At 44.1% G+C, this 15,303-nt stretch overlaps 1 protein-coding gene across 3 annotated transcripts in view; it reads left to right on the plus strand.

Moving 5' to 3' along the window:
- PPP1R12B (protein phosphatase 1 regulatory subunit 12B) overlaps positions 1-15,303 on the plus strand; it is a 195,165-nt gene that overhangs the window by 49,535 nt on the left and 130,327 nt on the right. For all 3 annotated transcript variants that reach the window (XM_063444424.1, XM_063444426.1, XM_063444425.1), the window contains one exon: positions 8,298-8,314. In XM_063444424.1, coding sequence (XP_063300494.1) covers positions 8,298-8,314 — 17 coding nt within the window. The remainder of the gene's footprint in view (positions 1-8,297; positions 8,315-15,303) is intronic.

A 15,303-nucleotide genomic window follows, 5' to 3' on the forward strand; every position in this document is an offset into this window, starting at 1 on the left:
AGTATATCTTCCAGGGAAAGAAAATGTTCTGGCAGACTATCTGAAATGGCAATTAAACCCAGAGGTATTTCAGAAGAGAGCGTCAAGGTGGGGCACACCCCAGGTCTATTTGATGGCTTCATATCGGAATGCTCAAGTCCCGAAGTTTTTTTTTTTATCTCAAGGCAGAATATCAATCAGCAGGACAAGTTGCCTTTTCCTGTCCTTGGGACTTCGATCTGGGGTATGCATTCCCTCCCCTGCCTATGATTCACAGATTGTTGAGAAAAATTCGGAAGGGAAGAAAGACGGTGATCGCTATACTTCCGAGTTGGCCGAGAAGATAGTGGTTCACACTCCTGAACAAAATGTGTTTGGGTCCTCCATGGCCTCTTCCTCCAAGAATGGATCTGTTAATACAAGGTCCAGCGATGCATCCCACTCCAAGCCAATGGAAATTGGCGGCTTGGCTCTTGTAAAGCAGAGACTTTTAGAGCAAGGTGTACCAGAGCCGGTGGTGAATACACTGCTGAAATCCAGGATAAATTCCACCTCTGCATGTTACCACAGGATATGGGATCTGTTTCGATTATGGGCAGAAAAGAAATCCAAGAATTTCCTACAGCCTTCGAATATATTCTGGAATTTCTAAACAAAGGTCTAGAGACAGGCCTAAGCTTGGGCACTCTGAAAGTGCAGTCATCTGCTCTATGTGTAACACCTCCTGGGCATTAGACCCTATCATTGCGAGGTTCTTTAAGGCAGCTATACGCATAAGACCTCCATCTAGAATCTGTGCTCCTCCTTGGGATCTTCCTTTAGTACTGGATGTTTTGTCAGACACCCCCTTTGCTCCATTGGATGAGTTGGGTATTAATAATCTGACGTACAAGACCTTGTTATTGGTGGCAATCACTACAACAAATCTGAAATTCAAGCCTTCTCCAGTGATCCTAATCACATTCAGGTTTTCCATGATATCATTGATAGAAGACCTAGAATGGAATTCCTACCTAAGGTGGTTTCTAGTTTTCGCTTGGCTCCAGAAGTGGTTCTACCATCTTTTTACCAAAAAACCTCTTCTGCGGAAGAAGTTAAACTCCATCAGTTGGATGTGAGAGACTGTGTAATGAAATATATAGAGGTCTCAAACAGAATTAGAAAATCGCAGCAATTGTTTATTATCCCGTCAGGATACAGACAAGGGGAGGCGGCCTCAACAGCTTCTTTAAGGCGTTGGGTTTCTAATGCCATAATACTGGCATATAAACTCAAAAATCTATCTCCTCCGGAAAAGTAAAAACCCATTCTACGAGTACATTGGTCACCTCCTGGGCTAATTGGGCAGAGGTTCCTTCTGACGACATATGCAGGGCAGCCATCTGGTCGTCACCTATAACCTTCATCAAACATTACAAACTGGATGTTTGTAATCATCCTTCAGGTAGAGGGTTTTTTCCTCAGTGAATCTCTTGTGAATAAATCTCCTTGCAGCATAATATTGAAGTCTCGTTTTTTTTCACCCTCCCTTGATTACGGAGCTTGGGTATTACCCATTAGTGATGCTGCCATGAATGGCCAGGAATATAGAAAATTTTCTCCATACTTACCGTAATTTTCTTTTCCTGGCTATAATTCATGGCAGCATCAGCAACCCTCCCAAATAATTTTTTAGCTTTATACTAGACTGTGGGTTAGAAGGAGGAGGAACCTTTTATACCTATAGTCTGGTTGATTAATTGATTAATTGTTTCCTGTCCTGTTCTTGTTAGGGGCAGAGCTAACCCATTAGTGATGCTGCCATGAATTATAGCCAGGAAAAGAAAATTACGGTAAGTATGGAGAAAATTTTCTATATTTTCTCTTAATGATAGTATGAGTTCTCCTTAAAGCTACATATGCCTCAAGGGCTTCATGCTCCGAAGTAGTTGGTAATATGCATTTTGTATAAGTAAATGCATATCAAAGTGGAGCATAGTGACAGCTTGCCTCAGAGTTCCAGCGGAGTACACAAAATGACTGCTGTGCCATGTCTCCAGCATCCTCATAGCCAACCTCATCATTCTACCTCCTATGCCAAACCTTGGATTCATACAGCTGCTGGGATTGCCCCTTCTTCTGGGCTGGGGGTCCAATTGGAAGCACATCCCACCTATCGTCCATACACCCAGAGGGGCTTCCGGGATTCGGAGCTCCTGTGGTCTTACTGTACAAAGCAAGGGGACCCATGAATAGATTAAAGTGACTCCCATTTCAACCTGGGCTCGAGGACCGTGCTCAGAGCACTACCAGTGTGGACTTACTCGACATCAGATGAATTCTCATTCCCTGCGTTGTCCCAAGGTGGTGGGAGGCTGCTCAGCATTCGATACAGTGAACTCTGAATCATGGCCTGCATGTGGTGCTGGCTGAAAGGCAGCTGTAGATGTTACCTGACATTTGTTACCAGCATTGCACAGTGCTTTTTTAACCCCTTAAGGACACATGACATGTGTGACATGTCATGATTCCCTTTTATTCCAGAAGTTTGGTCCTTAAGGGGTTAAATGAGCACTATAGGGTCAGGAACACAAACATGTATTCCTGACCCTATAGGGTTAAAACCACCATCTAGCCACCCTGGTCCCCTCATGCCTCCCTAAATATAGTAAAATCTTACTTGTATTCAAGTCTGCAGCTGCTTACTTTGTCCCTGTTTCCTTTAGACCTGCCCACTGCCTGCTGACATCATCAGAAGTGGTAGTCTGATCCAATCACAATGCTTCCCCATAGGATTGGCTGAGACTGACAAAGAGGCAGATCAGGGGCAGAGCCAGCACAATTCAAACACAGCCCTGGCCAATCAGCATCTCCTCATACAGATGGAATGAATCAATGAAACTCTGTGCAGAGGGAGGAGACACTGAATGTTTTGATGCATTTTAGGCAGCAATCACCCAGGAATGATCTCTAACAGACGTCTTAGAAGTGGCCAGTGAAGTTATCACTAGGCTGTAATATAAACACTGCAGTTTCTCTGAAAAGACAGTGTTTACAGCAAAAGCCTGAAGGTAATGATTTTACTCACCAGAACAAATTCAATAAGCTGTAGTTGTTCTGGTGACTATAGTGTCCCTTTAAGTTTCATTTTACCAGTACCAAGAGGTATATATAGTCTGTCTAGCATGTTACCTACTTTTTTGATGAAAAACAAACCTGTTACCTCTACATGTCTAGTTAGCCTAGCACTCTTTTAATCACATAGCAATTTTCAACAAGTCTCTATTCTGCTTAAAAGTAATAGCTAGACATACATGGCTTGCCTTGTTTATCTTTTACACTTAATAGTCAGTTTAACCCCTTAACGCTGTTACGGCGTTCTATGCCGTCCTGCATTAAATGGGCTTTAAAGCCGTTGCGGCGGCATAGAACACTGTAATGGCTTTTAGCCCCAGGAGCTTGGCGATACCTGCTGGTGGGTAGTGTAAAAAAAAAAAAAAATTTTTAAATGTATTAAATGTGTGTGTGTGTATATATATATATATATATATATAAAATATATTATATACGTAGTGTATTTTAATGTTAATATAAGTACATAGATTAGTATTAAAATACACTTAGAATGACATTACATATATAAGATATGTGGAAGGCATATGCCTGAATTTGTGGGAGGGGTTATTTTCCTATTTAAATCCCCAGTAACTCCAGCTTACCTATCGTTGCCGTTTGGAAGTTCCTCTTCCGGGTTCACAGACCTATGACGTCATTCCGCCTTTTGACACTAGCTTTCTTACAAACTTTCGTACGCTTATGTGAGTATTAGAAAATATGCACGAACACCTTTCCCGGCTAAAACGCGCCTAAACCGTAAGTCATATCGCTATACATTTCCTTTCGCTTTCGTTCTCTGCATTTATGTATTAACCGCATTCGGCAGTTCGTTTGTTCCCTCAGATGTACAGGAATTATTCCCCCTGCCTTCTTCGCCTTAGGTTAGTGGACCTGCGAGGCCAACACCCATCCTCATACTCAAAGGTACTACGCCCCTCGGGCTAAATCATAGTTAGTCACCTCGCATTGTGGCATAGAGAGGGCCTCACCTGTCACTCCCATTCTAACTTATGTTTAACTGTCACCGAGAGGCCGACACCCCGCCACAACGTTCAGTGACCACTTATCCCCTTGAGCCAACGCATAGATAGAGCCTCTCAAGGCGCTTGTCAATTAGCAGGGCCTCACCTGTCACCAATCTAGAGTAATCGTTTCGCCGCATTGCGGCACTAGCTAGTCAGCCAGCACATACACACACCCCCCTAGTAAGTTGGGGGACGGCACCTGCAGACCCTGTCTTGCATACTCACTAGGTTTCAGATCTGATAATCAGATAAGGTATCCATGCGGATTATATCCCGCCTCGTTATAGCTTTAGTTTCGATTGTGAGTTTATATACCCTTACAGTAATACAAACAGTATGTCAGAACTATCATACAAGGCTAATCCATGCTTTCAATACTTCAATCACATACAGGCTAAGGGTCTACTAGATAATTAGATATAGCAGTACAAGGATGATACCCAAATATATATAGTTCCCCAACTTGTCACTCACTTTGTGATCCCATTATACCACATACACTAGGTGCCCATATCAATTTAGTAGAAACCAAGATCAGCGGTTTCCTCCAACAATTGTATTTCTTACATATATTTTCAGTTAAATACGTATATTGGACCTCACGCTGCCTTTTACGTTTACACGTTGTACATATTTAGGCCTTGTATCGGACCATCGTCAGGTCCTCAAGACGCTTACGTACAAATAGTGACTGCATCCAGATTTATTCATTATGGATATACTAATTATTATTTGGCAACCATTAGGGGCATTTCAGTACATTGAGTTCTAAATTACCATAAGTTGACTTATACTATCGCTTAATTATCACGTCTACGTCAATTATACAAAGCATTGCAGGTTAAAGCATTAGCAATCTAATATAGACAGGGTAAACAGAATTCCCACTTGTTTCATAGCAAAAATCGAGGCAACACTCGGCCTTCATTACGACCAAACAAATACAATTCAAATCCTTAACAACTAATAGGGACTTGTCTCTGCACGCTTGACATTCGCAAGGTTCTCCATGCGCATTCAATCATTCATTACGCTATTTAATATTACATACATTTCACTATGTTATTGACGTTCAAGAAGCCCATCAGGATTGACTTTCAGTTATGCTATCTGTTTCTGTCTAAGAAGTTACACCTATAGGCATCTTATATTACAGACAATTACGATCCCAAGCTATCAAGTAAACGATTATAGGGTTATTTATTATACGAACACATATCATCTTTAAGCTTAAACCACAATCAAAGCTCCTTTTCAGGTTCCTCTCTTAAGAGCACACATTTTTCCCTACTGTTAGTCACGGTATTTCATTCTATTCTTCGGTTCACATTACAACAGATAGTTTCATCAGATGCCTTTTACAGTCCTTTTTCTCTGTGGTTCTATCCAGTTACTCACACATGTAAGGTTATGTTAACGCTCATCCACAAGAAACAAGCCTGCCAAGGGTAAGAAGTTCTGAACTTAGTCAAATAAATTTGCACGAGGCCAACTACTCACCTCAACACAGAGGTTCCACCCAGCGGTCCAACTCTACGTTAGTGCCTCGCATATTCTTCTACAAGGTCTTGGGTAGGGCCGCACATGTCATGGACACAAGTATTGTCTCCTTTACTGCCACCAACAGGTTAATACCCAGCTGTGCGTAGTAAGTACAAGTCCACATGGCCCAAATCAAAGGTAGGGCCTCTCTCAGCCACGGGGCAATGGCAGGGCCTCACCTCTCACTGGATAGTCCAAATCTTCTCCTATCAGTACTCGTTAGAAAGCAGCTGTACTACATGGAATATTCCAATTGGCATCAAAGTTTTGCATAGTTAAAACATATATATATATATATATATATATATATACACACAATAAAAATAGTAATGCACTCCACCTTCCTTGATGTACTTGCCCGGTGCTTATCAGCAAACAGATACAGCCAAAAGTACAAGATAGCACTCCAGGGACTTCCAAGTTGAATGAATAAAACTTAGCTTTTATTAGCTCAAAATAAAAATCAACATTTCAGTCTGTATCACAGACTTTCATCCATCCAGTTTTTCAGCCCACGCTGTGACAATATTATCTTCTTGTGTTAAAAAAAGTGCTAAAAACTGTATATATCTATTCTGCTCTGATTTGTCTACTTCGTTGCAACTTTTCTCATGTGTATATTGTCTTACCTTTGTCACCACCAAGCACAACAAAAATAAAGCATTTAAAAAATAAATAAATACATGTATTGAACAATTATGCTCATCACACCCAATTCATACTAAAATACTCTCAACCATGTATAAACTGACCAAAAAAGCGTATGACCTAGACCTCCCAAGCTTCATTAAGAGATGGGAAGAGGAACTTCGATTGGAGATAACACTTAACCAATGGGGGCCGATCCTCAAGTCGGCCCACACCTCTAGTACTTCATTAGCAACCCAAGAAAGTAACTACAAACGTATCTCAACGTGGCATTATACCCCGATGAAAATCCAGAAGATACACAACACCTCCTCAGCCCTATGCTGGAGATGCCAACACCCTGACGCTCACCACTCTTACATTTGGTGGCAATGCCCCATGATAGCAAAATTCTGGTCTAGAATACATAATCTGGTACAAACGATCCTGAAGGTCGCGATACCTTTCTCCCCAATACACTTTATCTTCAACACCCCACCAAAGGGTATACCAAAATTTCAGACTCTTCTCTTTAACCACTTAATTGGAGCAGCGACTCAAATGATTCCAAAATACTGGAAACAGCCACAAACACCTACCATAAGAGAATGGATTCTAAGAGTCAAGGGCATCAAACAGTTGGAAGAGATAACTTACGCTAAATTAAAAAATTACACTAAATACACATGAATTTGGGAACCGTGGCAGGCTTTCATGCACGTCACCCAACTGAGCTAATTCCCAAACGGTACCAAGCTATGACGATAATCAACCCTATCACAATACACATTGATCTAAGACAGGGCGAAGGGAGCCACCCTCCTCCTCCCTTTGCCTCTCCCATCACCTCCCTAACCCTCTCCCTCCCTTCTCCTCCCTCCTCCCCGTCCCCCCTCCCTTTTTTCTTTAGAGAACCCCAACAGACACTTAAATATGTGACCCTTCGACCTTATGACACGATGCCTCTACAGGTATCCATCCTCCACCAGGACCAAGTTAGGTATCCTTTAGTATGCGCACTTACGCACAGGTGGTCTATACGACTCTACATTGGCCAGAATTCAGATTAGTATGCAGTCATTATTGTAACCGCTATCTTAACCAGTGCATGGTACAGCATGACCTTGTATTGTTCATGTCTTATGCTCATACCGAATTTCAATGTTTTGTTTAACTTGTTGTGATATGTATTACCACTCGATACCTTGTATATCATACACGTTATATCATCATCTGTGTTTAATCATAATTCAACAATGTATTAATTCTTACTTACTTTGAAAAACAATAAAAAAAAAATTGAAAAAAAATAAATAAATAATATAGCAGAGTGATCTTCTATGTGAGGAATTTTCAATGAAAACATGTACATTGCTGCCCTGTTAATTTGGTCAGAGGTGTTTTTCCTTTAACAAAGCCTTAGACTGGAGAGAATTGACAAGAGATGTATACATTGTAAGCTAACATATTCAAGATGCCAAAATAACTGATTTGTAGAATTTAGAAAAATAAAGAAATAAATACATGTGGATGAAGAAATAAATAAAATATTTTAAATTCAATATATTGTACTTTTTATATCTTTATAATGTACTCTGCCTAATATTGTATTATTTTTTAGTAATTTGGGGCAATCACTACAAAAATCACTAGTGTTGTAGCATCTATTTAAAAATTAGAACACTTATAGTACTGTAAAGCCGTTAAGTCACAATAACACTTTCTTTCTCACAGCTTTTTTTTTAACGGTTGATTCAAGCATAGTAAAAAAGGTTGCACTTAGGGTTGTGATATAGTGCATGTGTTTTCTGTGATAGATGCCATTGAATCCTCTGTACAAAAATTTGCTTTTTCGTTGTAAACGGTGCACTCACTACAACCTGGTTTGAGAAACCTTATTTTGTATAGAATCAAAAATTATGTTTATGTTTTGAAACTATAGCTACTAATTTGTTGATGTCTTAAAGTGTCCATGTTTGCCTTTTACGAAAAATGTCTTTGTAACCTATTTTTCTCTCTTTTCCACAGCATGAACGATTAGCAAGGTAAGATATAACTTTATATCAACACTATGACGTTATAGAAATTGCACTTAAATATCAATGCCCATGGGTAGTGCATATCAATTTTCACTTTGTTCATATACATGCTAGATATAGATAGAGAGATTATATGAGATAATTATCAAATTATTGTGTTAACATTTTAAATAAAAAGTTATTGAACGCTAAACTGTCAGAATGAGAAACACATTTGGAGTTTACTACCTTGAATGTGAGATTTATGTAACGTTACCATTAGATCCTGTAAAAACATGTAAAATCTCCCCTGCCCCTGCAACCTTCAGGTGTGTTTGAGAAGCTTAATTAACATATAGTCTTTGGGTTGACAGTGCCGTAGGATATAGTGACAGCACTTTTTTTCTCTTAAAGGGAAGCAATATTCAAGAATTAAAGGACCACTATAGTGCCAGGAAAACAAACTTTTTTTCCTGGGTCTACAAGGTCTTTAGATTCCCCCCACCCTCAGGGTCCCACTCTCGCTGGGCTGAAGGGAAGGGACCTTTCTCCAGCACCAGTTTCCCTCGGCGCTGGGGAACTCTCCTCCCTTTTCCGATGTCAGCTTTGAATGCGCATGTGTGGAATGCTTACAAGTAGCTAATGCATATAGTGATCAGGGCCATACTGGGGATACAAAGCAGCCCTAAAAAACAAACAAAAAATACATAAAAAATAAATCGATGCCAGCCCCATAAGTCACTGCGCCATGTATTGTCACATGTAATACGTACGGCTATGTGTAGCCACCCTAGATGGCTAGGGGGTCTGTATGACGGACCGCTGGCACTCCGACTGAGTACCTCCACCAATCGATGGTCATAGCACTTGCCGAGGACTCCAAGCACTCCAACCGACACCATCAGCACTGCGGACCCCACTTCTAGCGATGCAGCTGCGCCGGGGTCTCGCCGTCTCTCACCCACCCTAGATCCACAACCAGGATCCAGCTCCCAGTGGGTGAACCTCTGCTAAATCCAGAGAGTGTAGCAGGAACAAATCAAGCTCTTACAAGAGCTTACTCTGGGGAGTAAGTGATTATAGCAATCCCCAGAGTGTAGGTATCCCTTCCCCCAAGCATGAGCCAAGGCTTCAAGAAAGGTGCAAGTAGGTCTGGTTTATTGAGGGCTACCTGCCCGGTATTTATGCAAGTGTTCACCAGGTGGACACTCCCCTAGGGGACCTGATGGAACAATGGGACACATATTGGATATTAGCCAATCACAGACAATACAAACAAAACACTCCCACAGTGACATCACAATCCCTCCTCTCTATCCTGGAGATAATTGGGAAGTAATCAAATTATCTCCCAGGACAGAGGCAAGACTCCATTAACCACATGGTTACAAAAAGACATAAAATTACACAATGTTACAATTACTACATAAAACATATACATGCAACATATCCCCAGATAGCTTAGATCTGAGCGCACATTATTACCGAATGGCGCTCAGATCACATACATACAGTTCAATCGCCATGGCGCCAAAGTCTTTTCCATAGTCTTTTGTTACACGAATAGGCTCCATGGTATAGCTATCTGGGGTAGCACTACTCACATACTGAAAGTCCCGAACGCCCCGGCAGAAATACACAAATAACCCTTTATGCAGGGTAAAATACAGCTATCAGCACAGGGGCCATAGTCGGAAGGCAGGAGGCTAGCCAGTAGTCCCCTCCAGGCACAAGTGGCAAAGGATGCAAATAAAACAAAGTATAATGTTTTATTTGCATGTTCTGTGTTGTGAAGGTTAAGGGATTCATTCACTTAAGTGTAAGAGCCTGCTTTCACCTTGCTGTTGCTGTGTGCACCTTTTTCTTTGTATACAAGTGTCAAAGGGCACTTCATCACAGGCTGTGTGGTGGGTAGGGGGCTGTATGGTGGGAAGGAGTTCTGTATGGTGGGTAGGGGGGGCTGTGAGATGGGTAAGGGGAGCTGTGAGGTGGGTAGGGGGGCTGTATAGCCAGTAGGGGGCGGTATAGTGAGTATAGTGAGTAGGGGGGCTGTGGGTAGCGGGACTGTAAAGTGGGTAAGGGGCTGTGAGGTGGATAGGGGGGCTGTATAGTGGGTAGGGGGCTCTATAGTGGGTAGGGGGGCTGTATAGTGGGTAGGGCTGCTTGCACAGTGAGTAGAGGGCTGTATAGTGGGTTAGGGGGCTGTGAGGTGGCTATGGGGCTGTATAGTTGGTATGGGGGCTGTATAGTGGGTGGGGGGGCTGTATAGTGGGTAGGGGAACTGTCTGTGAGGTGGGGGGCTGTATGGTGGGTGGGGGGGGTCTGAATGGTGGGTAGGGGGCTGTAAAAAGGTAAATACCTTTTCATTTTCTCTGGGTCCAGTGGGCAGCTTTCCAGCAACGTGTGTGGGGGTGAAGCTTGTGGGCAGGAGGCGGAGCTTCTGTTTGGGGGCGGGACATGCAGCCGAAATTGTTTTAGACTGCAGGGAGACTGACAGGTCTAAACCCCCCCCCCCCAAAAAAAAGTTACCTGCACTTTCTCCTTAATCCCTATGTATATTTAGACAAATGGAGGTCATTTAGTTACTCCAATGGCCATTGGAGGGAATGCCCGCTTGCCAACGTCAAGGCAGACACCCCTAAGCGAGTCCTACACTGACCCTTCACCTTGCTTCCTTGAGCTGCTGGCAAAGATATCTCCACTGAGACAGAGAGGGGTATTTTTTATATACAACCCCTATATACTTATTAACCCTCAATAGGGAACACATGGGATGGGCGGCTGCATTGTAACAAAGCTGTGTGATACAAAAAGTGAATACAAATACAAAAAGAGAAGTCCTGCGCTCACTCCCATCACTCCTGGGCGGCAGCAATGACCACAGTACACATCAGCCCCAATATATAGTTAAAAACCAAAGGAAAAAAGTTACCTGCACTCTCTCCTTAATCCCTATGTATTTTTAGACAAATGGAGGTCATTTAGTTACTCCAATGGCCATTGGAGGGAATGCCCGCCTGCCAACATCAAGGCAGACCACCCTAAGCAGGATCTACACTGACCCTTCACTGACCCTACAAATACAAAAAGAAAAGTCCTGCGCTCACTCCCATCACTCCTGGGCAAAAAGCTTTCTTTACCTACCATTATTTGTATCATGTTATATATTTTACTTTAAAAAAATATATATAGTTACATAGTTACATAGCTGAAAAGAGACTTGCGTCCATCAATTTCAGCCTTCCTCACATATGCTTTTGCTGTTGATCCAAAAGAAGGCAAAAAAACCAGTCTGAAGCGCTTCCAATTTTGCAACAAACTAGGAAAAAATTCCTTCTTGACCCCAAAATAGCAGTCAGATGTCTCCTTGGATCAAGCAGCTATTATCCCACTAATTAGAAATTGTATCCCTGTATGTTATGTTTTTGCAAGTATTTATCCAATTGCAATTTAAACATCTGTATAGACTCTGACAAAACCACCTCTTCCGGCAATGAATTGTAGATTATACTAGCTTTAGTGTAACTATAATCTTAATTTTATTAATGACAGGAGGCGAATATTTGCTTAAGTCTCTCTTTACTAGAACTCCACAGCAGCACATTAACAGAGAGATAAACACCAAAGACAAAAACATAAGGTATCTATATAAGGCTCCTCCTAAGCCACCATTTCCTCTTTCACGCTGCGACAACGTAACGTACACAACAATGACAAAAACTAAATAAAGAAAAATTTACAACATAACAACGAATGTCATCTGGAAAAACTTCGGATAATGGATGAACTTGATCTTCATCCTGCCAAACAGCCGATTCTATGAACTGAAGTCGAACCATTAAACTGAAACGAAATAAACAGAATCGAAAACACTGATTAGTGAACTGTACTGATCAAACATAAATCCCACGATCCAGTACTGATAGAATAAAGACATGATATCCATCACCAATGACCGTCAATACAATATAACATGCACTTCCCACAACATCACCCCAGACTACCAAACCTAGCCCAGATAATCAGACAAATCAACAGAAATACAATCAATGCAATCCATCCAAAACAAGGGGGGGAGAAACCAAACTGGGTGGGAAATATTCGCCTCCTGTCATTAATAAAATTAAGATTATAGTTTCACTAAAGCTAGTATAATCTACAATTTTATAGCATGACAGGAGGCTTCATATTTGCTGTTTTAACGCTCCGACAGCAAAGCAAAAGAAACATACTCCGACGGTCCAAATAAACTGGCGCAATCTCCTCACGGGACCGGACCGCCACATACAAAAAACGTCCCGAGGAGAAACGCCCATCAAGGAAAAACTCGGAAGCAGTAGCGCTGCTAACCGAATGTACTCCAAGAGTCGCATTCACCCCTGCCAGTGTCAATAACCATTCCATCCATCGAGATTGGACAGGGGCGAAGGATTGGACATCAGAAACACGTCTGAATGAAACCCGACACAACAAGAGGGCAAACACAGTAGAAAGCTGGCGAAGGGAAAAAAACAAGGAACTCCGGCCAAATCCAGAAGAAAAACGCTAAAACCCTACTTACCTCCCAGAGGGAAGGGTATTTAGGCGCCAGAGGACGTGCCAGCCTCATCCCACGTAGAAATCTGCAGACCAGCGGGTCCTGACCGATGGGAAAAACCTCTAAACGGAACACGCGCCACCTAAATAAATGACTAATCACAAGAACCAGACGGCACAACCGTCCCAAAACATCGAGGAGGGACAAGTAGGTCACGGGCCGGAAAAAGGGTTCAGCATCCTGTCCTAAGCACCAACGACACTATGAAATCCATGCTGAGAGGTAAACATCTCCTCGTCCCGGGAGCTCAGGAATCCCAGAGAAGGTCCCTGGCCGATAGTGACGACGCCTCGACCTACCAGGCACTCCCGAAAGAGTCCAAGAGGAGTCTTCGAGAGGACATAAGAGAAGAGGATCCTGACAGGAAAAAAACAGAAGCTCCGTGAACCCGACCGATCCCGCCATAGCGGAGTCAACAACACTAAGGACACACGTCGACCACAAACTAGAAGTAACACCTAGGGGATAGAGGCGAACGGAGGAAACACCTATGCTTCCTGAGAAAACAAGCGCACCTGTCGAAGCGCGACCACCACCGCACACGCTGGATCCGAGAGCCAACCAAAGCACGTCCGAATCCGATGGTCGTCCCGGAGGCGAATAGACCCACCATGAACAAAAACCAAGCGACGTACGAGTACGATGAAGATGGGTCGAGAGAGCGCCCAGTCGCTGGCCCTTCCAATGTCTGGAGAACCAATCCGTCGTCAGGTTTGACTCCCACGGCAGATAAAAGAAAATGTGATTGACTGGGAAAGAGTGTGATGTGGGAGTCTAAGAGGCTTGCAGTCGAGTCCAGCACGAAATCCGGGGTTGGTCCGAATAACGCCTTGCCGTTCCATGCGGCCATGTGCAGAAGCCACCAGCGCAGTCCGGCCGTCACGTCCGGGAACGGAGAAAACCATCCGGTCTGAGGAAGGTCACATGCGTAGAACAGGGGTCTTCAGCCGTTGCATGGTCCTGTAATGTAGTGGGCCTGGGTATATTGCCTGTATCGAGGCTGAGAGGAGGCCCACCACGCGAGCAAGCAATTGAAGGGGAAACCGAACTTGCCTCAATATCCTTATCATCACCCTCTGGGCGGATGCCACCGGTGCCAAAGGCAGACGGAGAACGCATGCCGTCGCATTGACCACGACACCAAAGAACTCCGTCTGGGAAGGTCCCAAAGCTGACGAACTACGACTCCCAGGAGCTCCAAGAAGGAGATCGCCGAACGTGTGAGCCTGGAGGGATCTTCGCAGAGGACCAGCCAATCATTCAGGAACAACAGGAAACGGACGCCCTCCAACCAGAAACGGGCGATCACAGGCGTCAGCAGCTCGGTGAAACACCAAGGGGTCGAGCTGAGACCGAACGGTAGGCATGTGAATTGGCGAGGAGTGCCATTCCAGGGGAAGCGAGGCAACCCGCGACCACTCTTGTCCCCCAGGACGGAGAGGTAAGCATCCTTCAGGTCCAGTCACACGAACAAGTCCCCCGGCTGGGGAAGGTCCCGAAGGAGATGAATGCCCTCCAACTTGAAGTGGTCGCAGACAACGCAGGTGTTCAATTCCCGAAAATCGACCACCGGGCGGAGCTCCCCCGACTTCAACCTCACTAGAAAAAATGAGCTGAGGAAACCCCCCAAATCCGGGGCTCGCTGGGTAGCGCCAAAGGCGAGCAGAGTCCGAACCTCCGAAGCTATCATGGAACGTTGAACTCTCGCGATGAAGGAGACACTCGGAGGTCCAACCTGCGTCGGTGGGGAGGCGAAGTCAATGACATAACCTCGTACCGACTGATGGACCCATGCATTTGAAGACACTTCCTGCCACCTGTCTCTGCAGTGAAACAATCTGTCTGTATGCAATAGAGGGGGATTGAAAGTGGCAGGAGATGTACACCCCGTAGGAAGTCTCGCTCGTCCTCCGGCACTGTCTCCACGACCTCTACCCGTCCTTCGGGTGCAGGGAGGTCTGGACTGGTATGGTGGAAAAGAGGATGGGCCACGAGATCAGTGGGGACCGAAGACCAGCCGGGATAACAGTGAGCGAAACACCTTCTGTATAGAGGACTGTGCTTTATCCCGGGAAGCAAATAAATTGATGCGTTTCTGTAGCTCCTTAAAGAAAGGTTCCCGGAACAGTAGGACTTATTGCCAGGGGGCCCAATTCTTCGGATCCTAGTTCCGATAGCTTGGTGTCCATACGGAACAGAGCCGTGTACCTGCGGTTGGTGCAGAACCACATTAGCATTGCCAAGAAGGCAACTGGGGCGTAGTGTCCAATCCCGCATGATGGGCGGGTCCAGGCTCGTACTATCTGTGCAGGTCACGTCCGTCAGGGCCAACATCCTGCACAAAGGACCCAGCCTATTCGGCTGTTCATCTTGCGCCGGGCAGAGGTGACGCTCGACCCCGTACGTGGGGTCCCGAGCC

Source organism: Pelobates fuscus, chromosome 1 (assembly GCF_036172605.1).
Source record: "Pelobates fuscus isolate aPelFus1 chromosome 1, aPelFus1.pri, whole genome shotgun sequence".
Lineage (NCBI taxonomy): Eukaryota > Metazoa > Chordata > Amphibia > Anura > Pelobatidae > Pelobates > Pelobates fuscus.